This window comes from Delphinapterus leucas, chromosome 19 (assembly GCF_059928025.1).
Source record: "Delphinapterus leucas isolate spDelLeu-1000000601 "Yukka" chromosome 19, BTC_Dleu_Yukka2, whole genome shotgun sequence".
Taxonomy (NCBI): Eukaryota; Metazoa; Chordata; class Mammalia; order Artiodactyla; family Monodontidae; genus Delphinapterus; species Delphinapterus leucas.
The window spans coordinates 23,098,181-23,123,592 of record NC_143147.1 but is presented as its reverse complement, the minus strand read 5'-3'; the positions used below and the strand labels follow the sequence as shown (position 1 = coordinate 23,123,592).

At 51.7% G+C, this 25,412-nt stretch overlaps 4 protein-coding genes across 11 annotated transcripts in view; 2 read left to right on the top strand and 2 right to left on the bottom strand.

Moving 5' to 3' along the window:
- The first annotated feature begins 4 nt into the window (after positions 1 to 4).
- Positions 5 to 5,070, top strand: VMA12 (vacuolar ATPase assembly factor VMA12). Of its 4 annotated transcripts, none has more exons than XM_089900751.1 (7): positions 5 to 259; positions 2,021 to 2,094; positions 2,418 to 2,507; positions 3,020 to 3,062; positions 3,275 to 3,387; positions 3,689 to 3,761; positions 4,135 to 5,070. In XM_089900751.1, the coding sequence occupies exons 1-7, from the start codon at positions 49 to 51 to the stop codon at positions 4,185 to 4,187; spliced, it is 657 nt and encodes a 218-aa protein (XP_089756877.1). In that variant the 5' UTR covers positions 5 to 48; the 3' UTR covers positions 4,188 to 5,070. The 4 variants fall into 4 exon arrangements, with proteins under 4 accessions (XP_089756877.1, XP_089756876.1, XP_022451147.1 ...); XM_089900750.1 differs by having other exon boundaries at positions 3,686 to 3,761; XM_022595439.2 differs by having other exon boundaries at positions 7 to 259; positions 3,689 to 5,070.
- Positions 5,071 to 10,112: 5,042 nt separating this feature from the next.
- On the bottom strand, positions 10,113 to 11,295 carry SEBOX (SEBOX homeobox). The gene is given in 3 exon segments (XM_022595440.2): positions 10,113 to 10,843; positions 11,016 to 11,196; positions 11,198 to 11,295. Coding segments are annotated over 3 exon segments (657 nt in total). The 5' UTR covers positions 11,293 to 11,295; the 3' UTR covers positions 10,113 to 10,462.
- Positions 11,296 to 12,660: 1,365 nt separating this feature from the next.
- On the bottom strand, positions 12,661 to 25,329 carry VTN (vitronectin). Of its 5 annotated transcripts, none has more exons than XM_089900741.1 (12): positions 24,949 to 25,329; positions 19,090 to 19,270; positions 18,237 to 18,342; positions 16,398 to 17,709; positions 15,433 to 15,556; positions 15,220 to 15,339; positions 14,797 to 15,144; positions 14,580 to 14,719; positions 14,164 to 14,320; positions 13,845 to 13,997; positions 13,082 to 13,432; positions 12,661 to 12,850 (listed from the first exon to the last, which is right to left on the bottom strand). In XM_089900741.1, the coding sequence occupies exons 4-12, from the start codon at positions 16,587 to 16,589 to the stop codon at positions 12,738 to 12,740; spliced, it is 1,698 nt and encodes a 565-aa protein (XP_089756867.1). In that variant the 5' UTR covers positions 16,590 to 17,709; positions 18,237 to 18,342; positions 19,090 to 19,270; positions 24,949 to 25,329; the 3' UTR covers positions 12,661 to 12,737. The 5 variants fall into 5 exon arrangements, with proteins under 5 accessions (XP_089756867.1, XP_089756869.1, XP_030619109.1 ...); XM_089900743.1 differs by having other exon boundaries at positions 16,398 to 16,522; XM_030763249.2 differs by lacking the exon at positions 18,237 to 18,342 and having other exon boundaries at positions 16,398 to 16,522.
- SARM1 (sterile alpha and TIR motif containing 1) overlaps positions 16,691 to 25,412 on the top strand; it is a 27,203-nt gene continuing 18,481 nt past the window's right edge. The window contains exons 1-3 of the mRNA XM_022595433.3: positions 16,691 to 17,726; positions 22,159 to 22,774; positions 25,136 to 25,348. Coding sequence (XP_022451141.1) covers positions 17,257 to 17,726; positions 22,159 to 22,774; positions 25,136 to 25,348 — 1,299 coding nt within the window. The 5' untranslated portion in view covers positions 16,691 to 17,256. The remainder of the gene's footprint in view (positions 17,727 to 22,158; positions 22,775 to 25,135; positions 25,349 to 25,412) is intronic.

Here is a 25,412-nt window from a genome sequence, read left to right as displayed (position 1 = left end):
GGCCGGAAGTCCCGGCCCGGGGTCACCTGACCTTAAAGTCGGCTAGTCATGGCGTCTTCCTTGTTAGTTGGCGAGCGACTCGTACGCGCTTTGAGTCCCGGCGGGGAGCTGGAGCCAGAGCAGCTGCCCGGGAAGCTGCGGGAAGAACTTGAGGCCGTGCTAGGGAAGAAGCACAAGGGCGGCGATCGTCCGGCTGGCCCCGCTCGCCTGGTTTCTTTCCGCCTGATCCGGGACCTGCATCAGTACCTGAGAGAAAGGGGTGAGCCCCAGTCTCCAGTCCAGAGTCGCCTCCTTTTTTCCAGAGTTTAGTCTCTCCTGAGGTCTTTTTTCCTACCTCTAGCATTTTTATGAGGGATGTATCTGTTGCGGATCCAAACTCGCGGCTTGCATTACTCCCAGCAAAGCCAATCTACTGAGGCAAGGTTGTGGTGAAGGAAAGTACAGTGTTCAATGCAGGGTGCCAAGCAAGGGAGTGGGAGACAAGCCTCAGATCCATTTCAGCTTGGTCTTTGAGTTAAGGGGTTTTCGTTTAAGGGAGAAGAACAAAGAGACTGGGAATAATCACTGTCATGTGACATTTCCTAATTGTCGTTTTGCGAGTCAGGATGTCTCTGATTAAAGATTCTCAGGCCAGGTGGTCCATGGCTCCGGCGTCTGTTAGCTTACCTTGCCCTGGAGAAACAACCTGAGTTTGCAGGTTTATGATGATATCTGTAACAGCACTTTTAGTACATTAAAGATGTTATCAGCAATAGCAGTTTTAGTCATCTGACTCTGGTTCATTAGTATTGTTAGCAAAGGACTGAGGTTAGAGGGGACAAGAAAGGGAATAAAGTTTTGGATAGAGAGATTAATTATAAACTCATTAAGGGAACTCAGTTTTAGGGGGACTGGGTTTCAAATCCATCACTCTCCTTCACCCATGGAATGATCATCTGGCCAGCCCAAGAGTCACCTCATAAACCCTGGGGAGCCCACTCCCTTCATAATTTCCATGGGAATTCTTCGTGGATGACAAAATTTACTTGTGCAGTTCCTGTTCTCTTGAGTCTCCTCTTTACTTCCAGGCCCGCTTAGGCCCACCTGACCCTTGAGGAAGTCCAAGTTCTAACCCAATACCACTGCACAGGTTCAGTTTCTTTCTTTTAAGCCACACTAAAAAACAACTTAGCATAGTGAGCTTGCCCTGTTTGGGAATCTGGATTTCTTAGCAAGAGTGCCAAATCTGATGGTTTTTTTGTTTGTTTGTTTTGTTTTGTTTTGGCTGCGCCGCTCAGCTTGTGGGATCTTAGCTCCCCAACCAGGGATTGAACCCGGGCCCTCAGCAGTGAAAGTGCGGAGTCCTAACCACTGGACCACCAGGGAATTCCCTAATGGGATTTTTTTGCTTGTTTTTGTTTTTAGATATAGGATGATGGAAAAGTGTGTTGAAAGATCTGAACGGGGAGTAGCATCTGGGCTCTAGTCCTAACTCTGCTATTAACTCTTCTTGGAGAAGTCATTTCTCTTCCTTGGGCCTCAGTTCCCTGAACATGTAAAAGGGGGCAGTAGGACTAACTGACATGTAAGGTCTTTTGCTGGAATTAACAGCCTACCCAGAAGTGTGAAGGGTAGATTCTTCAATTATTGGAACTAAAAAGGACCTTAGAGATCATCTAGTACAGTGTCCTGTGAGTATTTGCCACCACTACGCCTTAAACCTATTTAGGGCAAGTTGTGTTGTGGCCACAGAAATTACCTAACTTAAAGGCAAATATAAATGGCTTACATGTTATTGGCTGTGACATTGGTAGGGTAATTGAGAGCCAACAATTAAAGTCAGTATGTAGCACTAGGAGATACTTATGTGGGATTATCCTAGTTTCTTCCCAGTTGAAAATGATCCTGGAGATGAATTGGTATAGGCATGGCCATGTTTTATTTTGGTAGAAAGAACTGAAGAGCTAGACCCTTCTCTGATGTTAATCCTTCAACCTCAGCTCTATGCATCATTATGTTTGTGGAAATCTTTTCTTCCTAGGTTCCACACTGTACCTTCATGAGCTCCTAGAAGGCAGTGAAATCTATCTCCCAGAGGTTGCGAAGCCTCCTCGGGTATGTAAGGGATATATTTGTGAGAGTGGGTGTTGGTTGAGTTGGGTTTACTCATGATACATCCAAATTTATGAATCAACATTTGGGCTCAAAAATTTGTCCTTTAAATCCTTGAATGCTGGGGTTGGGGAACCAGATATTGTCCTCCTAGTCTGACAGCTTGGAGAACTGAAATTTAAAAAAAAAAAAAAAGTTTCCAAAGCACTGGAGGCAGAACTGGTACGTGGGTCTTCTTAGTACTTTGTCCCCTGAAACTAGTGATTGTGACATGCTTTCTAGCAAGCTGGGAGTATCATTCTTCTCATTTGATTTTTCTGCCTCAGAACCCAGAGCTAGTTGCCCGTCTGGAGAAGATTAAGATACATCTGGCCAATGAGGAATATAAGCGGATCACCCGCAATGTCACCTGTCAGGTAAGGGCCCGCTCTTCAATACATGGACTGTGTAGCCCCTGAAAGCAGGGCCCTGCTCTGGGAAAAGGTACAAATGAAAGAAGCAACATGGAAACTTGGTTTGTATACTATTAAGGGACCGTAGAAGCTCTGTGCTGCGTACAAGCCAAATACAATTCCCAACTCATTTACTGAGACTCTGGGCTCAGATGGTGACTGAGTCTTAAAGGTTATAGAGGGTGGGGATGAGCCTGGAGCCATTCTTCTGACATGGCTCCATCCTATTCTCTGTATGCTCCTGCCCCGGAGCAGGAGAGGGGTACATGGGTACTGGGAACCTATGTCTCTTCTCTGAAATGCTTGACCTGTGGTCCAGAGAAGAATCCAACTGGTCCCAGACAAAATCCATGGAGAAGGCAGAACTAATGTGTTGGGTAATAAAGAGGGCTGAGCCCAGACTGACAAATGAATACTTGCTGGGCTGCCTCTGAGCTGCTTCCATTCTGAAATCCTTTGCTTTTTCTTTTTCCCAGGATTCAAGGCATGGTGGAACCCTCAGTGACCTGGGAAAGCAAGGTGAGGTACTAGGAAATCAGGTTGCTAAAGCCTGTCCCTGGGACTGGTCAGTCATGGCCCTGCTTCCCACTCCAGTGCTCTGGGTTTAAGCCTGAGCTCTTCAGGCTTGCTGTTGGAGGGAAACCCAGCTGAGGGGGGAGGCAGCCATGAGATAAAAGGGCCTCTTGGAGGATGCTGACCTAACGGTTTCTTCCCTGGGCTCCTCCCCAAAGTGAGGTCAGTGAAGGCTCTGGTCATCACCATCTTTAACTTCATTGTCACGGTGGCAGCTGCCTTCGTCTGCACTTACCTTGGAAGCCAGTATATCTTCACAGAAATGACCTCGGTGAGTAGGTACTGGTCAGGGCAGGGTGCCCCAGGTGGGAGTGTTAGTGGGAAAGGGAGGACATATGTGAAAATGCCTTGAACAGGTTAGGTATTTATGTGATAAACAAGGGGGACATTAGATCCAGCCAACAGTCATAGAGGTAGGTAATAACCTCAAGAGAATCCCCATTCTCTTTTCTTTCCTTCCCCCCAACTTATGGGCTGGGTTGAGGTCCTCTCCATCCTTATTAGGTGCTAGAGGCTGCAGAGCTGGAAGCTGGCCTGCATCCCCTAAGCCTGGTTCTCTCACTTCCCAGCAGGTACTGGCAGCATTGATCGTGGCCTCTGTGGTGGGTCTGGCTGAGCTGTACCTCATGGTGCGGGTGATGGAAGGTGAGCTGGGAGAGCTGTAACTGTGCTTCATCAAGTCTGGAGACTCCAGGCTCCCAGCTGCCAATCACTGATTCTCAGTCAACCCATCAGGCTCTTTGTACTCGGCTCCGGTTAGTCAGAGGGCCGAGCCAAGGCCACCTGCTGTTCCTGCAGGGAGCCCCATCCTCTGTCAATTTACAGAGTGGGCAGTAGAGGAGACTCAGACAACGACTGCAAAGAACTGGTCTATCTGTACATTCTCCTGAACCCGGTGCCCATCTGCCTTCTACAGTCCATTCTGGGCATTGCTGGGGCTGGGTTTTTTTCTTCCATTGGAAGTAAAGAGAATCCATGCCTTTCCAGAAGTAGACCATACTGCCTTGAACTTGCCCAGGTGCAGAAACCAGTGGTCATCCTTTCTCCACACATCTTGATGCAGACCTGTAATTTAGATCAGAAGACTCCAAGAAAGCAGAAGGGATTCCCTTTCTTCAGTTTGTGCTGGAAGAGGAACCAATTAGAGGACATCAAATAAGAGAAAGCCGGGTGGTACAGGACGGTGGAATCAGAAGCAAGGCAGCTACGTTTTTGGAATCTTAGTTTCTGTCTTCATCTTCTTCCTTCTGCTTGCCTTGCTCAGATTTTCTATATGCTTCTGCCCGTCTCCACCACTCACCAGCCCTCCTTAGACCTCCCACCTTCCTATCACCCTTTGCTCTGCTTCCAAAAATGAAAACAGTTCAGATGGCAAAACAGTATGTTTGCTTTTAATTGCAAAACCCCTTGTGCTTGTTTGTATTTGTGGGGAGAGTATGCCTACTGTGAATTGTCTCAGCTAATAAAGGGAGACATTCTTGGTAGACAGGGGACTATTTTCAGATTTAACTGCAGGTATAATTATATAAATATGAGTATACACTTCATAATATACATGATATGTGTACATATTGTTATATATAAGCCTAATGTAGGTTATTTTATGTGGATTCTTAAACATGTTTGGATAGGTGCAAAACAATAGTATGTAAAAGTTCACAGTTGACTAATTGTTTTACATGATTGCTTTTTGTCTTCACAACAATCCTGGAGGTTGGAAAAGGAAGTGGTTTTAGGCCCCTTTTCCAGAAGCAAAACTGAGGCTGAGAGAGGTCAAATGATCTACTTGGGTCCTTCCTCTGTTAAATGGAGCCAAAGACTCCTAGGTTGTCCTGAAGTTTCTATGTAATGTTAAACTTCTAAGAACTTAGATTAGTGGTGTATTGATAGAATCTGTATAAGACATTTAGAAATTATAGCAGCATTATTATTTATCCAATAAATATTTATTGTATCCAGTGTATTCTTATTTCAAATCTCACAAGAACACAAAAGCCCAAAGATTTCCATAGTTGTGAGAATTGGTCAGGGTCTGCTCCTAATGGTGGGTTCTGTCTTTCCGTTTGTTCAGTGTATGAGCTCCCATGGTCTTCTTTTTTCCCAGGACACTGTTCTTAGAAATTATACACTCATTGGCTCAGTAGATGTTTCCTCTACAATATTGCCAATTTCTTGAATTATAGCAAGTCAGCCTCTCAGGGCAATATTCTGCATGAGAGAGAGGGAGGGCTTAGGCCCTTCTGTTACACCTCAGATAACTTTGTAGAATTCCTAGGATTTCTGTTGTTGATTGGAAGAAATGTCAACTGTGAGAAAAAATGCAGGTGGCGTTTTACAGTGTTTCTACCAACCCAGACTGTTTAAGATTGAGTTAAAAAGCTACACCGAGTCACTCATTACTCCTGATAAGCAAAGCCAAGCCAGATTTTTAGAATTCTTGTAGACATCATCCCTTCTCAAGTGACTGGGTCTTGCAAATGGAAAGAGCTTTAACCTTCAGACCAATATCTATGCTATGTGCTTAAAAAAATCTATTTGAATTATTTGCTTTGGTCTGTATTCCATTCTCCACCTTTGACAATATCTCTGGGGTATTGGGGCCAAGAACAGTAAGAAAAATGGGGGAAAAATACGCAGATTTTATCCTGAAACATATAAATCAGAACAGAGAACCAGGGACTTCCCTGATGCCGCAGTGGTTAGGAATCTGCCTGCCCTGCCAGTGCAGGGGACACGGGTTCAAGCCCTGGTCTGGGAAGATCCCGCATGCCACAGAGCAACTAAGCCTGTGTACCACAACTATTGAGCCCACGTGCTGCAACTACTGAAGCCCATGTGCTTAGAGCCCGTGCTCCGCAACAAGAGGAGCCACCGCAACGAGAAGCCTGCACACCACAACGAAGAGTAGCCCCTGCTTGCCGCATCTAGAGAAAGCCAGCACGTAGCAACAAAGACCCGACACAGCCAAAAATATAAATAAATAAACAACAGAGAACCACGGAATTTTTAAATGCCACAAAAACTTAGATTAATTTTCCCAACTAAGCAATTCACAAAGACACTAATATTCAGGAGGGTCACCTGGTCTGTCCAAGGCCACAGAGCTTATTAGAGCCTAGACTAGAACCCCTGGCTCTTGGCTGTCATGTCACCATTCTCCACACTTAACACTATTCAGTCTCTTCCTAAAGTTAGAAAATTGGTCAAATGAAAGTACATATGAAGTACTAACATGGAGTGGGAACTCATTCTCACCATGTGCTTAATAATTGTTAGCTCTTTTTTTCTCTTCCTGACCTTCAGGAATCTGAGGTTGAAGTATTCATTGTGTCTGATGCAGTTCCTAATTTTCTATATTTTCTCTCCTTTCTTTTACTTCATACTTAGGGTGCTCGAGGGAAGAGTGGAGAATACTGCCTACACTTTTGTGGGGTCACCATTAAGCTTTGGTATTAGGGAGGCTGACAACTCATGTGCCATAAGACAGACTTGGGGATTAAACTGATCATCACTTTGTCCTTTGGCTTTAGTCAGTAATATAGAACCATCCTCCATTTCAACTCTTCTTAGAGAAAACATTTCACACACTGACCTAAAGATATCTGGACAGTTCTGATGATCTACATCAGGGATCAGCAAAAAGAGGTATTTAAAAAATATGTAGGGGGCTTCCCTGGTGGCGCAGTGGTTGGGAGTCCGCCTGCCGATGCAGGGGACACGGGTTCGTGCCCCGGTCCGGGAAGATCCCACACGCCGCGGAGTGGCTGGGCCCGTGAGCCATGGCCGCTGAACCTGCGCATCCGGAGCCTGTGCTCCGCAACGGGAGAGGCCACAACAGTGAGAGGCCCGCGTACCGCAAAAAAAAAAAAAAAGTAGGGACTTCCTGCTGGCACAGTGGTTGGGAGTCTGCCTGCCAGTGCGGGGGACATGGGTTCGGGGCCTGGTCCCGGGGGATCCCACGTGCCGCGGAGGGGCTACGCCCATGCGCCACAACTACTGAGTCCGCATGCCTGGAGCCCGTGCTCGGCAACAGGACACCGCAGTGAGAGGCCCGCGCACCGCGGCGAGGAGTGGCCCCCGGTTGCCGCTGCTAGAGAGGGCCCGCGCGTAGCAACGAAGACCCAAGGCAGCCAAAAATAAATAAATCAATTTATAAAAAAATAAAAAATAAGTATCTAAAAAAAGCATACCAACAACACTTTTAGAAAGCAATTTATCTCAGCCATAAAAAAGAATGAAATAATGCCATTTGCAGCAACATGGATGGACCTAGAGATTATCATACTGAGTGAAGTAAGTTAGAGAAAGACATATAATATCACTTATATGTGGAATCTAAAAAAATGATACAAATGAATTTATTTACAAAACAGAAACAGGTTCCCAGACTTAGAAAACAAACTTACAGTTGCCAAAGGGGAAAGAGTTGGGGGAGGGATAAATTAGGAGGTTGGGATTAACATATACACACTTCTATATATAAAATAGATAAATCAACAAGGACTTACTGTGTACCACAGGGAACTATACTCAATATCTTGTAATAACCTATAATGGAAAATAGTCTGAAAAAGAATAGATATATCTATATGTATAACTGAATCACTTTGCTGTATACCTGAAACTAACACAACATTGTAAATCAACTATATTCCAGTATAAAATTTAAAAAAAATTTTAAAGCACCAAAACCAAATAAATAAAGTTCAATAGGATCCCCCTAAAAAATAAATAAAAATAAAAGCTACCCCCACAAAAAAGTGATTTATCAGTATCTGTAAGTGATGTTTGTAATACATGCCAGTGTTCATCTCAGAGTTATGTCTAATAATAAAATTCTATATTGGAGGGAATTCCCTGGCAGTCCAGTGGTTAGGACTCTGCATTTCCATTGCAGGGAGCATGGGTTTGATCCTTGGTTGGGGAACTAAGATCTTGCAAGCCGCGTGGTGCAGCCCCAAAAAAAGGGAAAGGCGAAATTTGGTAATTTATCAACTCCAGGGTGAGAAGGGTGAGAGGCATTGAACTGGGCAGACATGAGCCTTCACTTCACAGGCAACATGGAGACATCATGGTTAGGACTTGGTGCTCCGTGGGACTGGGTTCAATCCCTGGTTGGGGAAGTAATATCTTGCAAGCTGAGCGGCGAGGCCAAAAAAAATAAAATTCTATATTGGATTCAACTTAAAAATCAGCAGTAAGATGATTAAGTAGATTATAGTAATAAATACATTTTAAAATAACAATTATTATACAAAGATATTATTGTGCAAAATAAGTTGTTATACAACCCTGAAACATGAGAGAAAAAAAAAAGCTTACACTGAAGCTTTGTGGAGAGTCACGGCTGTACTTACCTGTGCTAAACTCCGTGGGCCGGGGTGCCCACATATCCTCAAGCTTCCACAGCCTCCATGTACCTGGATTCAGGTTGAAAGACTTCCAAATTTTAGATAAGGAGCAGACCTTCTTTTTTTTTTTTTTTTGCCAAGCAGTTTGTAGGACCTTAGTTCCCCGACCAGGGATCGAACCTGGACCCACAGCAGTGAAAGGGCCAAGTCCTAACCACTGGACCGCCAGGGAATTCCCGTGGAGCAGGGCTTCTTAAATAGCTTCTGACCCAGGGCATCTTCTCAGGATGCCATTGGAGTAAATTCCCCACACACTCCTCTTTCTTGGGATGGCATCCTTACCTGATCCCAGCCCCCTACTCACAAGCCAATAGGTTTCCGTGGCATTAATATAGAGCTCCTTTATGGGCTGGCTTCTGAGACTAAAGCAGTCAAAGCCTTAGTGCCTGCTGAGGAAATGGCCATGGTGCAGGTGGCGTCCATCTGCAAGGGCAGAATGAGAAATAGGAATCAGGTGACCTGTCCTCTAGTTCTCATCCCAGAGAAGGGAACTCTGCTCTCAGCCCCAGCCACTCTCTCTGTTTCACTATACCATGCTTTCTCCAGTGCAGTCTGGGTGCAAGGCTTCCCAGGGAGAAAGGGGAGTCCTTGGCAGGAGGCCAGAGGAGCAAGAAGTTTGGGACCTTCCCAGTTTCTCATGGCCCGCCGTAGGGGGAGTGAGCGGGAACTAGCGTGCGTTGAGAGCTTTTACAACGTGTCACGCACCACGTGAAGCCCTTCACCTACATTATTGCTTCTCGTTCCCAACACAGAGAGGAGATGAGTATTATCATCCCCATTTTTTGGGTTCATAGACTTTTGCAGAGTTCCAAGACTACATAGCAGCCAGGATTTGAATCCGGCACAGACCAACTGCAGATCCCAAGATTTTCTTTCTGAGGCAGAGCAGCTCCAGGAGTGGAGGCAGCTGGAGTGTCCTGGAACAAGTGGGACCGGGAGCAGGCGATGCAGCTGAGGCTCCCATCTCTCCGGGGTCTGTCAGCCAGAGCCCTAAGCCCTTCGATTAACTCTCCCTCTAACCAATCCCAGCAGAAGCCTGGGTAATACCTCCCACCCAGAATCTGCGGGGAACCTGGCCCTTTTTAGGGATTAGGTGATGGAGATAAATTTCAAAAGCAAACGGCCCCCGTCGTCCCAATTCATTTGCAGCACACAACAATCCAGATTAAGGTACAGAGTTTGGGTTTTATTTGGAGATTAGTTGGTATTACAGACGACAGTGATATCAAAACCCAATGCTGCCACATGCACCACACCCACCCCATCCCGAAATCTGTCAGGTTGTCTCCGCAGCCCTAGGTCAGAGGGCAGCCAATCTGATATTTGTGAAAATTAAATAAACGTAAGCCCTGCATTCCTATTTCTACTTTATTACTTTAATATCACTCCCTCTTCAGATCCATGGTTGTGATTAATTCATCCAGGTGGCAGGAGGACAGGAGAGGGGGCCCTGAACTGTAAAAGGATTGATCCCTGCAGTCTAAAATTAGGATCGACACTCTCCTAGCTCACTTGACAGTCAGTTAGGTAATGGCCCAAAGGGCCCTTGGGTGAGGGGCAGCTGCCCATTCTCCTTTAGAGGGAGGACGTGTTGTCAGCTGGCATGAGAAGAATTGGGGACCAGGCCTGGCAGGAGAAGTGGGAAACATGGGCTCCCACCTCATCCCTCTGTAGGTACCTCCTGCCAAGATGATGGGCAGGTGTCCCTGGAGGGGCAGGGTGCTGGGTAGCAGAAGCCAGGCCCTTGTCACCCGCATCTAGGCTGGCCTGGAGGACAGCGGAAGAGAGGGATCCCTGAGCTAAACTTTCTTCCCATAAGAGAACTCCCTCGTGTAAAAGGAGAGGGCAGGGGATCCACTTCTGGTGTGTTCAGTCTTAAGGGGCAGGATGGGCTACAGGAGCCAGAGGAAGGGACTTGCAAGTTCTAGACCTAGATTAGGAGTGGTCCAGGCTGGTGACAATTGCCGAGGCATAGATGAGGTCAGACAGGCTGCCCAGTGAGGTCTGGGGAGCAGCTCGCTCTGAAGAGACGTACACCCCTGAAGCCCCAGCCGGTCCCCATGGGGCCGTAGCTTTGGCCCCTACCCAGCCCTGCCCTGAACCCAAGCCAGGATCTGGACAGGAGGCATGTCGACACACAGAGGCACACTGAGCTGTGCTGTTGGAGGGTGGAGGCTGGCCAAGGGTGCAGGGCTCCCAGGACTGCTGGATGGTGTCCGGAAGAGAAAGGGATCTCTGGGGAGGCTCAGGCCTGGGACTTAGGCCTCCTGGCTTCCTATTCTTGATTCTCTTGGCTCTGCGGTTCTGGAACCACACCTGGTAAGGAAAGAAGGAGTCTCTTCTGGTGCCAGCATCCCCTCCCCCCAGGTACAGGGAAAGCAGAACCTGGAGGCAGGATATCCAGAGAGAAGGGACTGTGACTCAAGCTTAGAAATCTGCTGTGTGAGAGCACCCCGACCCTGAGGTCGGGGGGAGGGGCACAGCTCACCTGTATCTTGGCCTCAGGAAGGCAGGTGACCCGGGCCAGGTGCTCACGGGTGCCGATGTCGGGGTAAGGCCGTGCTGCAAACACCCGCTCCAACTCCAGCAGCTGCCCTCTGCTGAAGGTAGTCCTCTTTCTCCGGTGGGGACCCAACCCACTGGCATGGCCTGCAGGCCAGGATGGGGGTCAAGTCAGGTCTCCTTGCAAGAGCCTCCACTGCAGCATCAAAGCCAACAGACCCTGAAGCCCCTACTCCCCACCCCTCTTCAACCTTCCCCATCATACCTTCCCCACATCCTCGCCCTGCCCACCCTTTCCCCACCAGATTACCTGCAGGGGACGCATCCACTGGACTGGCCATGGGGCCGGCACAGTTAGGAGCCCGATGGCCATGCCAAGGCTGTGCCCACACCGCTCCCCTCCGCGTGGAGTTTTATCCTGCTCAGAAGGCTGGCCCCGCCTCCAGGAGGCGGGAGGTTTGGCATCCAGCTCGAGGAGGGCTGAGAAGCCCTGGAGGAAAAGGGGGCTTGCAGGGGTATGGGTGGGGCAACCCTGTTCCTCTGGGGCTTCACAAAAGAAGCTGGCCCCAGCCCCCCTCCTCAAAGCTCAAACTCTGGCAGTCTGTGTCTGAAATCCTGTACTTTGTGAAAATCCTCCCAGGGCTCCGTCCAGGAAGCCAACGAGATCCCTCTCTAGATGCTCCTCCTGGGGCTCTGGTGCTGGCTGCCTTGGGGGAGAGTGGGTGGAGTCCTATCCCACAACTGAGGATGGGGCTGGGGAAGCTGGACAGGATGAGAAGCTGGACAGCAGATGAGCGGCAGCCACCCTCCCCTCAACAGGGCTGGGAGCAGATGTCGCCACCAGATCACCCTCAGTTCTGCTTTAGAGCTTTGCCTGCACCTAGCCCTTTGTCCCTGGCCCTTCAAGAGCCCAGATGGACTTCCTACAGTCCGGGAACTTGGAACCGGAGGAGGTTCCACAATTACATTTGAGGGGTTTTGAGAAAGATGTTTGTTTTTACAGTGTACTCATTGTTTGGAAGTCTTCTGGGCCACTTTTCTAAGAGAAATAGGTGCATTTGAATTTCCTTTCAGTTCCTGCCCTTCCTGTCTCTCCTGCCTCAGTGCTCTGCACCCCAGACCCAAGACAGAGACCTCAAAGGCTCATTATCATAGGGATAGGTTTGGGGGAGCACAGTGACCACTTCCCCAGGGACCCAAGGGTCTGAGCTAACAGCATTTCAGGTCCAGGATGGGCAGAAAAGCTGAGCTGGAACCCACCACCTCCTGCCCCCCTGCCCCTTCCAAGACCATAGTCAATGAAAAGGGGCAAAACAAACCCAGGGCTGGGTAGGGTAGCTTGGTGACTCCTGTCATCCTCAGAGGGGTCTAAGCTCCTGCTTAGCTGCTGGTGGGTTGCTGGGGGCTGCTCCGTGTGCGAGGAAGGCTTTCTCTCACGAGGCTCTCCCAACCCACAGCTTTTCTGGCTCATGGAGAGGGCCTGAGCCCAACACAGGATGGACACAAAGAAGGATCTTCTCTGTCCCCTCCCCCAAGTCACTCTGACTGCCCAAGGTCCCCTCTTTTACCCAGGCAGATCCCTGCCTCCTGCCTGTCCACCCCAGTCAGGACAGTAGTCTTAAACTCAGGGCCAAGGGATCTTTATTGAGCTGGGAGGAGGATGTTGGAGGAGGGAGCAGCAGAGGCCCAGCTGTTTGGACTCGGACTCCTACTCTTGGGCAGGGACTGGGCAGCCCAGCCAGTACTGGGCAATGGAGCGTGGGTAAGGAGGGATCACAGCATCCACTCGCCGTGTGCGAAGGTTCACTCGGTAGTACTTGTCTGGAAGAGAGGTTGGGAGAGGGTGCATGAGACCCTGCCTGGCCCTGCCCATCCTGCCCTAAGAAGACCTGGGTCTCTCCTGGAAGGGTAAGTGAACATCGGCAATGCACCAGAGGACTCCCGGCCTGGCATTTTGGAGTCACCACTCAAGGGCTGTGTTCAGCCCATGGGGACCAGGGACAGCAGGGATGACCCAGCTAGACCAGCTACAGGGCTGGCGAGGGCTCCCACCTCCTGAGAAGAAGTAGACGCTCTGGGTGGGCTCACAGTTGGCAGGCACAAGCCAGTCCATCTCGTAGTTATCATAGTTATAGTCTCCCAGGCCCAACTCCTCACTGGAGAACCAGGACAGCCAGGTGGAGCGAGATTGCCGGTAGGGGTTCTGGCTGCGTCTGCGGCCGCGGCCACGGCCACGGCGCGAGCGGTAGCGTTTACGATTGCGACGCACAGACTTGGTCTTCTTGGTCCAAGAGGAGCGGGGAGCTGAGCCTGAGATGTAGATGTGGCCAGCCATGGCCGCATCCACTTGTCCAGGCAAACCATGCCAGTCCTGGCTGATGAATCTGGGCTTTCCAGCACCACCTGTGGCAAGGAAGGGGTTAATGGGGAGCCCTGGAGGTCAAGGATGGGCTATGCCTTGTCCAAGGACACACAGCAAGTTAATGTCAGAGCCCAGCATCCCAGCCTTCCAACTACCTGTTCAATACGCTTTCCCCTGGCCTCCCTCCACCATATCCCTCCCCAGTTGCCTCAGCTACAGCTCCTCCTTCTGCTGGCTGTGCTGTTGGCTGTGCTAGGCAAAGTCCAAGGTGTGGGGTCCGGGTGGAGGCAAGCCTCCCCTACAAAGGTCAACAGAAGCAAAGTCTGGCCTGAGCAAACAGCTTTTGACTGATAGATGCACAGTCACAGCCCCTCAGGCCAGCTCAGCCCTACCTCTACCCTGGGGGATCCCAGCCCTCTGGATGGGGAAGCAAGACTTGCCCTCCCTCTGTACCAGAGGAACTGCCCCAGAAGAGAAGTCTGAAGATGTCCTCCCAGCTGTCCCGCTGCATCAGAGCAAAGTGTTCAAACACGGCCGACTGGGAGCTGCCTTCGCACTCCTCTTGGCTGGGCTGCTGCTGGAACTCGTACTCCCAGTACTGTCTCCCTGGGGAAGGGTGGCCATGAGCAAGGCTGGAAAGCCCAGAGGCTGCAGAAGTTAGGAGCTCCTGGCAAGGGGGGTGGGGATAATCTGAGGCCTGTCGCCAGTGAAGTTTAAAGAAGACCAAGAGTGCTGCAGCGCATGCGCACCCTGCCTCCCACCTCCCGAGTACCCTTGAAGAAGTAGACCCGCTCCCGGCCACTGTAGCTATGAGCGGGGAGGGCCAAGGCTGCGTCCACGTTGTCCGGAATGCCCCTGAAGCCTTCAGAGATGTTGCGGGGGAAATTGGGGTCCAGGACACCATCCTCAAAGCGCCAGTACTGACTACCCTAAGGGGTCGGGAAGGAGAAGAGGGTGAGGAGACAGTTGGCTGTGCACAGAGGCAGAGTCCCCGCCCAAGGCGGCAGCCCTAGTTCCAGGCTTGTCACCCAGGACCTGGAGCCTTGGGCTTCTGTGTCCTCACAGAGCCCCAGCCAGGGACCACAGGCCAGAATCCAGCCTTCTTGCCTACTTTGATCCTGGGCACAGCAGCCCTCAACCTCTGCCTAGATACGCTCGGCCCTGACCCACAGCCCCTGGGCCTGGCACCTTGAAGAGGTAGGTCTTCCCCTGACAGTTGATGCGGGTGAAGGCAGCATCAATGGGACCCTCGATGCCCCAGACATCACGGATGAGCTTGGGGTACCCAGGCCTCACTGCCTTTTCATCCAGCTCATAGCAGTAGAGCCCTAGAGGGAGGGAGGCTGTGTGAGGGAGGATGCTCCTGGGGCAGACCCCTACCCCCATAACCTGCCCCTCGAGTCACCTCGGAAGGCAAAGAGGGAACCATTCTTGAGGTCGGTGAAGGCATCGAAGGGCTTCCCACTGCACTGCTCTTCCTCTGCTGGGGACTCGGAGATCCCTAGATTACCAGTCTCGGGCATGACGGGCCCCACTTCAGGCTCTGAGTTCCCCCGCCCAGGTCCTGGGGCTTCTTCCTCAGGGTTCAGAACAGGTGCCTGCTCAGTAGTCTCTTCAGGCTGCGCCTGCCGGACAAAGGTCTGGGTGGGGCTCTCTGGCTGTGCCTGGACGCTGGTATTGGATCTGGTCTCCTCGCGGTAGTCGTGGAAGGTGTACTCGTCTTCTGGCAGAGTGAATACATCCCCACGAGTCACTGCAGGCAGGAGGGTGGTAGTGAGTCTCCAGCTGCAGAGGGGACCCCAGGCCCGCCCAGCCACTCTGAACGCACCTTGGGGCTTGCACTCGACCACGTAGTCGGGGCAGCAGCTCTGGTAGTAAGAGCAGAGCTCGTCACACTGACACTTCCTGTCGGAGTTGAAGCCCTCAGTGCAGCGGCCCTTGCACGACTCTGTGGGGAGGGGATATCAGTTGGCACGGCCAGGCCCAGACCACCCTTGCCCACCCTACATTGACCCAAATGGCCACCAACACCCTCCGGCACCTTGGTCAGCCAGAACAACCCACGCCAGCAGGGCCAGCATCAGAAGGGGCCTTGGGGATGCCATGGCAGGGCCTCTGGCCTCGAGCCTGGTGAAGTAGGCTCTCTGCGGTCTCTGCTCTGATGCCTGAGGAAGGGAGGGAGTGGCAAGACAAGGAGGAGGGGAACCAGAGAAGAGGAGCTGCCTTTTCTACTGCTCTGTTTGCTCAACCCCCAGCCCAGCCCCCAGTGACCCGACCCCAGAGGCTGTTGCAGCAGAGGGTCATGTTCCTGGAACTCCGGGCCTGGGAGAGCTGTGAATAGGATCCTTACCAAGCTCAGGGGCATCTCTGAAGTGCACTAGCACAGTGAATCTGGAGGGCAGAAAGAAGTCCCACTCTGCCGCTCACCGGCTGTGGGACCCTGGGGCAAACTGCTTTACCTGCCTTAGTTCTTTTTTTTGGCAAAATGAGACTAATCATACTCGCCTCACAGGGTGTTGGGAGCTAAAGCAGACAAAATGCCCAGCTGCTGGAGTAGCTCCAACTTCATTCTCCATTAGTGGTTATTGACCTGTGACCTGTTTGATCAGGCACATCCCTGGGTGGGTGGTTCACCCACCCTTTGTGTATTTAGGGCGGTGAAAGAGGGGGTAGGAGCTGGGGACATTTTTTTTTATCACAAAAGAACAAAGTTTCATTTCTGGGTTCATCTCCAGGGTGCATTGATGTCCCCAAGCTGGTCTTCACAGCACGGTAAGTTGGGTGAATATTAACCCTTTGGACTGGATGTGATTCCTGAGTCTTCCACTAATTTACTGCTTCTCAGCAGGCCACTCCCTGTCCCCACCCTCATCCTCCCCCATCGGTAACAAGTGGCCCAGTTCCCCACACTTTTAGGCTCCAGTGACAAATAGGATCCCTCTACCTAGAAAATGCTCACTGGCACACAACACCTGATTTTGTGCCCACTTTCAGGGGTTCACATACCTCTGGAAGTCCTCCCACCACCTGGAGGGAGTGATCCTCAGAGATTCCGATGCTTTTTTTCTGTTCTATAATCAGAGGGGAGTGTGACTTTGGAGAATCTTCTCCACGGACCTCAGTCGGTTCAGCTGTTAAATGGGAGCAGTAATTGCTACCTCGTAGGCACGATGTAAGACTTACTTGAGAAACAGGCATAAAGTGTCTCAAGAGTTGCTATTATGATTGCATTAACCACTAGTAGGGCAAAGGCACACTCAACCGTGTTGCCCTCACATTCCAGTGTCATCCCAGTGTCTCCAACGCAAAACCGAAGCAGTCCTTCCGCCTCCCACCTCTTTCCCCTGCAACCAGTAGAGGGGGCAGGGAACGTGACTAGGGGGAGAGGCCTGGCCAGCGTGTGGGCGTAGCTGGAGAAGACTTGGGAGTGGGGCTACGCAGGCGGCAAGGGAGGAGCCCCGCGAGACCGAGAGGCGGGGCGTCGGCTCCCAGACCACAGCTTCTCAGGGGCGGGGTTCCTGCAGAGCATCCCTGCGAACCTAGGCGAAACTGGAACCGCTCTTTGTTCTGGTTGCTGCTTTCTAGACCCTCTGGACCCTGGGTCCATTCCTCGCCTTCCCGCTCTCTCCTCCCGCCTGTCCCCTGCATCTGGGCCTGCATCCCCTTCCCCAACTTCTTCGTCCTATATCCTGCCCTCACCCCTCCCCCAAACTTCTGGCCGGTGCCCTTGCCTGTTACCCTTCTCTCCACCCTCCCTCCTGCATCATCTTCCCCCTGGTCCCCTCTTGGTTCCTCCTTTTCCCAAGGTCTGGGTCGCTCCGCCCGGCCCCGCCTCTCCAGGGATGTCCCCTGAAACCCCGTGCCCATGGTCCTGACGCTGCTTCTCTCCGCCTACAAGCTGTGCCGCTTCTTCGCCATGTCGGGCCCACGGTCGGGCGCCGAGCGGCTAGCGGTGCCGGGGCCGGACGGGAGCGGCTGCGCTGGGCCGTGGTGGGCGGCGGGCAGCCGCGGGCCCCGCGAGGTGTCGCCAGGGGCGAGCACCGAGGTGCAGGGCGCCCTGGAGCGCGCGCTGCCCGAGCTGCAGCAGGCGCTGTCGGCTCTGAAGCAGGCGGGCGGCGTGCGGGCCGTGGGAGCCAGCCTAGCCGAGGTCTTCCAGCTGGTGGAGGAGGCCTGGCTGCTACCAGCCGTGGGCCGCGAGGTAGCCCAGGGTCTGTGCGACGCCATCCGCCTGGACGGTGGTCTGGACCTGCTGCTGCGCCTGCTCCAGGCGCCGGAGCTGGAGACGCGCGTGCAGGCTGCCCGCCTGCTGGAGCAGATCCTGGTGGCAGAGAACCGGTGAGGGGGCCGGGCTGGGGCGGAGAGCGCCGCGTGGTGTAGGGTCGCAAGGGCGGTCGAGTGCCTCGGTCTCCCGTGTGCCTCGCACTGTGCCTTTCCTGCCTCACCTCACAAACCCCTGCATTATATCCCTGTTGGGGACCAGCGTGTCCATTTTACAGATGAGGAAACTGAGCCCTGGGAAAGTTTAGTGACTTGCCCAGCGTCACACAGTGAACTAATGGTGCAGCCAGGATTCACTCCCAGAGCTGGTGGGGTGAGAAATGAGAGAGGGGAGGAATGGAGTAGCAGGACGGGGATCTGTCCCTGGTTCTGAGGATGGAGCTGGGATCCCATTGCCCAAGCCCTCTAAACCCACAGCCCTCCTCGCGATGGGCCTGGATATCCTTCCGTGCTACCTTCTCTCTGCCATACCGTCCCACTCCCACTAAAAGAGAAAGAGAACACATTGCTCAGAAAATAGGAGGGGGGACCCCTTTCCTCTTCCCCCAGGCTGAAATGAGTGCTTACCTAAGGTTACCTGCTGCCTTCATGCCACCCCCCAGCAGTCCACTTCCTGCTTCCTCCTTTTTCATTTTGCTTCATGTAACAGGACAGACATGATCTCATGCTGTGCCTGCTCATGGGAAACACGATGGGTGTTTTCAGTTGGGATGGATGGTGGGGGAAGAGAAAACTGAGGTGTGGAGCTAGGCAGGGGCCAGAGTATGTGTTCCCTACATCTTCCCCACACGTGCCAAGATACAGTAGGTGGGGTCCAACTGAAGCCTGGTTGCTATGCTTCCGTGCCTCTTGGGATCTCCCCTGGAATATGAGGACCACTGACCCACTTCCTTGCCCCTCTAATGCCGGAGGAGACCAGGCTGTCACACTCCAGTCTCATGCTGAATTCTCGGGCCCTTCAGGTTTAGAAGGGTTTTGGAAGGGCCACTTTCCATTTATGAAGCTCTCAAAGGTGTGATGGGCATGGATTAGGGACGTTTTCCTTGCCCTTTTCAAAAAGTAAAGATAAGCTTGTGGATGGTGGAAATGATACAACTTTCAAAAGTGCATGAATGAAGCAATTTAAGTTGGGAGGCCAAGTTAGGATTCTGCTTGTTCAGTAAGTCATTAATCTTCTATCTAACAACAGGTGTCCTGTTGGGGATGGGCTGTGAATGTGGAGGGCTAGCAAATGGAGTGGGTGCTCACTGGATGTGGTGGGCTAGCATTGAAGGGTGTGTCCTGTAGGCCTGGTATGTGGGATAGGGCAGCTATAACTAGAACTCCTGGAGAATGGGTGCAGCCAGCACCCTAAGAAGAGGAGGGCTGCAAGATGCAAATAGAACTGATACTTTTCAAGGTTGAAAATAACAATCCTTACCTGGTTCAGAATTACCGAGAAAGGAGGCACACTAACCGGTGTCTCTGGTCCCAAGAAACAACGTGCTGGTGTTGGCATCGCTTCAGGACCAAGGACAGAACCCAGCGAGCCAGGTCCCGATCAAAATCCTCCCGGAGAAAGGCATAATCTCCCCACACCTCTGCACTGCTCCGAGAGGAGGCTGGGAGGGCAAGAAGGGAAGAGGGTGATGACACACTGAGAATTTGTGTCTATGAAATTTTTTCCTTTCTCCACCAACCAACTTCCTCATAAAGAAGGTTCTTCTATCAGTGCACCCACTCCTTTTGCCATTCCCTTTCCTGCAGCTCTCTTCTTCCCTGGGTGCTGCCACACTCACTGCCCGGGAGCCCAGGTCACAGCTCCACTGACCCTCGAATACCAGGAGAAGCCCAACAGGGTAGGGCGCTCTGAGCCTGGTCCCACCACACTCTTACTACTAGCCCTCTAAAGTCACAGCCTGCCCCCTTCAGGAGACCATAATGAGGTTAAATGGCTTTCCCAAGAATACACAGTGAATAAGTGGAGGTGACAGGTTTTTAAAAGAAAGAAAGGAAAAGGAAAAAAAAAAAAACAACCATTGCACATAAATTCAAGTGCAAAGTACAAAAATGATACACACTTAAACGTTCTTCTTTCTGTTCACTGGAGGCAAACCGGTGAAACAAGTTTCTTGTACGTCTTTCCAAGAGAGAGTCTCTGCATATACAAGCACTTGCATATATGTGTATATTACATATACAGGCTTATATATGTGTATATATGGACAATTTACCCCTCTTTCGGAGCTGTGATTTGATCCCAGACCCACAGCCTCTCAGACTGTAGAAGAATTGGGAATTGAGTGAATAAATGTCACAACTAGCACAGAGTTCAACTCTATAAAGGTGCCAAGTGCATAGGGAAAGGTGAGGGCTGGGGTTCAAGAAATGCACAATTGCACAGTTCCCTGGTGGCCTAGTGGTTAGGATTCCGGGCTTTCACCGCCATGGCCCGGGTTTGATCCCTGGTCGGGGAACTGAGATCCTGCAAGCCTCGCAGCCAAAAAAAAAAAAAAAAGAAATGTGAATAAAGTCCTCTTTCTGAATGGATGTTCCTGAACATGCCCTTCCCTTCATTGAGCCTCAGGGGGGGTGTTGTTGGATTAGATGACTTCTTAAGCACTTCCTGGTTCTGATATTCTTGAAGTATATATAGTCAGATTGTTCTGGAAGCACAAAGTGCAGACGAAGGATCTTGAGCCCTGGAGACAGATAGATGTGAGTTCAAATCCCAGCTATGCCTCTCACCAGCTGTGTAACCTGGGCATGCCATGTAACCTCTCTGAGCCTTGGCTTTCTCCTTGGTTAAAGGAACAATTGCAGTGCCGTCTGCCCGAGTGGATGATTAGAACCCATCTGTTCCTTTGGGCTACAGAGAAGTTCAGTGATCAGCTCAGCAAAGCTGTCCTGGCCTCAGGCCATGTTCTGGGCTCAGCTGGGCCCTGCAGTGGACACAAAGTCATAAGCACTGTGGCCACTGTGGTGCTCACTGGGCAAGGACTCCATAGCTGGCTGGGCCTATAAGTCTTTGAGGGACATCATTGGTGGAGGTCAGGAAGACAGGACACTTTCACCTCTGCCTGGAGTGTGGCAACTCTCCTGTCTCCTCTCTTGGCCTCCAAGCTCTCTCCCTTTGACCTGTCCTCCCCACAGCAGCCAGAGCGAGTTTCCTAAAACCTATGTGTTAACCAGGTCACTCCCCTTCCTGAAGCCCTTCAGTGACTCCCCATTTGCCATCAAGATGAAGTCCAAACGCTTTGAGATGGCTCAAACGGCCCCCAGGAACTCTTTCCTCACTCTTCCCTTTGAAACTTCCACCTCAACCACTTGTAGTAGCTTCTGCTTTTTGCCCATTTAATGGGTGTAAAGTGATAGCTGGTTTAATTTTTATTTCTCTGATTACTAATGAATTAGAGTATCTCTATTTGCTTGTTAACGTTTTGAATTTCCTTTGGTAAGTTGCCCATTTGTGTCCTTCGCCCCTTTTCTGTTGGATTTACTGCCTTTTGCTTGTTCATTTGAATATGTATTTATATATTCTATATACGAGTCCCTCGTTGATTTTATACTTTTCCTTGTTTGTTTTAGACATTGCAAACATCTCTGGCTTTCTTTCTCTTCCTGGAACGTGCCAAGCTCATCAGCCCTCGGGGCTTTTGTCCTTGCTGTTCTCTCTGCCTATTAAGCTCTCCTTCCAGATACTGGCAAGCAGGGGTCTCTGGACATTTAACTCGCAGATGTCACTTCCTCAGACATATCCCTCCACCCAGGCACTCTCCATCGGAGCACCTGGTTTTGCTGTCGTTTTGGTCAGATAACTATTATCCTGTTCATTCACCGTTTACTTGCTTACTGTTTGTCTCCATATTAGCTGTTATTAGCTCCAGTCTCTCTCAGGCACTGTTTAACTTCAGCCCCTATTGCGGTGCCTGGTACACAGTAAGTCCTCAATAAATGGTGTTTTGAATGGATGAATAAATACACCCCAGTCACACAGCATAGAGTGCAGAGAATTTTGATGAAATGAACATTTATTGAGGCTTTCCTATGTGCCAGGAACTGTGCCAAGCACTTTACATGCATTCTTACATTAGTTCTCGTAATAACTCTATGGGGTGGGTATTCACTTTATCCTATTTATGAGATGAGGAAACCAATAAAGATAAAGGAAGGTACCCAAGGTCCCACAGCTAGAAAATGGTAGAGAAGAAACCAGGACCCAGGAGATCTGCTCTAGAGCTAGAATTCTTAACCACTACACGTGCTGCTTCTCCAGGGAAGGGTGTCTGGGAAGAAATGCGTGTGGCCAGGATGGAGCACCCTTATAATCAGAGAAGTCTGGTTGTCCCAGGGCAGGAGATGAGGGAGGTGGAGGAGGCAGGGAGGACCAGACTCATGTACTATTTGACGCTAGCGAGGCCCAGAAAGCATAAGTAACGAGGCCCTGGGTTAAGATAAGCACCCCGGGCTGCGGCACCTCCACTTCCTCCCTCCCGCTTTCCTTCGGCAGGGACCGAGTGGCGCGCATCGGGCTAGGCGTGATCCTGAACCTGGCAAAAGAGCGGGAGCCGGTGGAGCTGGCGCGGAGCGTGGCCGGCATTTTGGAGCACATGTTCAAGCACTCGGAGGAGACGTGCCAGCGGCTGGTGGCGGCCGGCGGCCTGGACGCGGTGCTGTACTGGTGCCGCCGCACCGACCCACCGCTGCTCCGCCACTGCGCGCTGGCGCTGGCCAACTGCGCGCTGCACGGGGGCCAGGCGGCGCAGAGGCGCATGGTGGAGAAGCGCGCCGCCGAGTGGCTCTTCCCGCTCGCCTTCTCCGAGGACGAGATGCTCCGACTGCACGCCTGCCTCGCCGTGGCGGTGCTGGCCACCAACAAGGAGGTGGAGCGCGAGGTGGAGCGCTCGGGCACGCTGGCCCTCGTGGAGCCGCTAGTGGCCTCACTGGACCCCGGCCGCTTCGCCCGCTGCCTGGTGGACGCCAGTGACACCAGCCAGGGCCGCGGGCCTGACGACCTGCAGCGCCTTGTGCCACTGCTTGACTCGTCGCGCTTGGAGGCGCAGTGCATCGGGGCTTTCTATCTCTGTGCCGAGGCTGTCATCAAGAGTCTGCAGGGCAAGACCAAGGTGGGTGCGGGTGTGGGGTTGGGTGGGGAGGGGGTTAAAGAGAAACTGGGAAGGCGCCCCAGAGGAAATGACATTCAGCTGGGACTTGAGGAACTTCCCTGGTGGTCCATTCGTTAAGACTCCACGCTTCCACTGTAGGGGACACGGGTTTGATCTCGGGTCAGGGAACTAAGATCCCGCATGCCGGTGGCACAGTCAAAAACAAAACAAACAAAACAAAAACAAAAAACTAGGACTTGAAATACACATGAGAGGTGAAATAAGGAGAAAGATGAGGGACCCATCATTCTGGCCTTGAAGGCAAGACCAAGGTTTTATGTAGGGGACATACATCTCTGTATGATCTCTGTGTTCTACAAAGATCACCCTGACTGCTGCATGGAGATGGGGTAGGCAAGGGTGAGGCTGCAGGCCGGGGGGTCAGATAGAAGGCCATGGCAGGGGGCAGCTGGGATGGTGGAGGTGAGGACCAGGGCATGACAGCAGAGGCAGAGAGAAGCAGATTCCAGAGGTACTGAAGAGACAGAGTTAGAACTCGGTGGGCGGCTGGGTGGAGGAAGATGAGCAGCTGAGGATGCTACTGAGATAAGGTGAACTGGGTGAGATAGTTTGAGGGTGGAGAGAAAGTGAGTTCAATGGGACAGATGGAGTTTGAAGTGCCTGAGGGATGACAACCTGGGGTGCTCCAGTGGGCCATTCTGTCATTTGGGTCTGGAGTCCAAAAAGGAGATGGAGTAAACAGAGGCAGGACATCCATGTGTCAGCTAGATAACTCCCACCCAAGTCCCAAAGGGTCCCCAATCTCAGGACCTGATATGCAGCCTTTGCCCTCTGCTTTAAATTGCTGTGTGACTGTGGGTACCTGGCTTCCCCTCTCTGGGCCTTTATGTGCCTCACTTTTTTTTTTTTTTTTTTTACTATTTATTTATCTATTTGGTTGCGCTGGGTGTTAGTTGCAGCAGGCAGGCTCCTTAGTTGCGGCTTGTGAGCTCCTTAGTTGTGGCATGCAAACTCTCAGTTGCGGCATGCATGTGGGTTCTAGTTCACTGACCAGGGATCAAACCCTGGCCCCCTGCATTGGGAACGCGGAGTCTTATCCTCTGTGCCACCAGGGAAGTCCCTATATGCCTCACTTTTGACCTCTGGAAAACTGAAGGAGTGGACCACAGCAGCAGTTCTTACCCTGGATGTGAGACTAGTAATAGTTAAATTATCGAAAGTTTCTGGTGTTAGTTTTTTAAATATTACAGAATTAAGATTATCCAATAATGTCACACTCCCTCCTTTGTATTCCTCTGGAGGTTTGGGGGGTTAGTGACCGCTGGTGCACAGGGAGCGGTGCACACTGCATGGACCACCCTGTCTGTGCGACAGTGGTCATCTGGGGCTGGACAGGGGTCATCAGAGGAGCGTGTCTCACAGGTGATTGTCACCCATCACGTGTGTTCCCATAGATGCAGAAGAGACTGTTGTGTTAGGGGGTCTCTGAGGCCTCTTCCAAGGTCCAGTGTTCTAGGAGCTTTCGATTCTCCTCTCTGCACCCCAGAGTTGGGCCATGGGAGGACTGGCTTTACAAAACAGGCCATTCTGTTTTGGGAGGAGGGATTTAAAGGGAAGTAGGGAGTGAGGACCCCAAGGAGTGGGTCTTGGCAGCAGCCATGACCACCAGCCCTAGCACCTCTTTCCCAGCAAGGCCAAGTGAGCGCAGTTCAATATAGACATAGTGAGCCCTCACTCTGTGCCCTGCAGTGTGCCAGTTATGGGACTCCAGGGGTGACTAAGACATGACCTCAGCTTACAGTCCAGTAGAAATTGCATTATCAATTAACAACAGTAGCATCCAGAGTGTAGCACAAGGCCTAACTGGAGGTATGGGCCAAGCTGTGGGGCAATCAAAGCAGGCTGCATGTTGGAGGTGCCAATCAATTTGGATCCAATGGATGAGTAGGATTCCCACAAGCAGGCTAGAAGAACTAAGGGTCTGGAAACACCACAGGTTGAGTGAGGCCCAGAGGTGGGAGAGCCTCCATGGGTGGGTGGCTTGGTGAAGGGGGAGTAGAGCGGGGATTGGTGGGCAGGGGCTGCACTGTGCCAGGCCTGGCAGCCATACTGAGAACTCGACTTGATTTCAGGGCAGATGGAAGCTGTAGAGGGGAGGCATGAGAGGGACTTACCTGGTCAAGAGTTGAAGGAGCTTCTGGAGGGGGAATCCACAGGACCTGGTGATTTATTGGATGAAGGCAGGGCAAGGGCAGACGGTGGGGTTTTCAGCGGTGAGAAGAGGCGAGGGAAGGGACCAGGCACGTTTGGGGGCGGCTGGTGAATTGGTGGGTCCAAGACATCCTCTCCGCACTTCCCCAGGTATTCAGCGACATAGGTGCCATCCAGAGCCTGAAACGCCTCGTCTCCTACTCCACTAATGGTACCACGTCGGCGCTGGCGAAGCGCGCGCTGCGCCTGCTGGGCGAAGAGGTGCCGCGGCCCATCCTGCCCAGCGTGGCCAGCTGGAAGGAAGCCGAGGTCCAGACATGGCTGCAGCAGATCGGCTTCTCCCAGTACTGCGAGAGCTTCCGGGTAGAGCCGCACGGGGTCGCCGGCCGGCGGTCGGAGCAGGCGCATCCCCCAGGGCCGCGTGGCC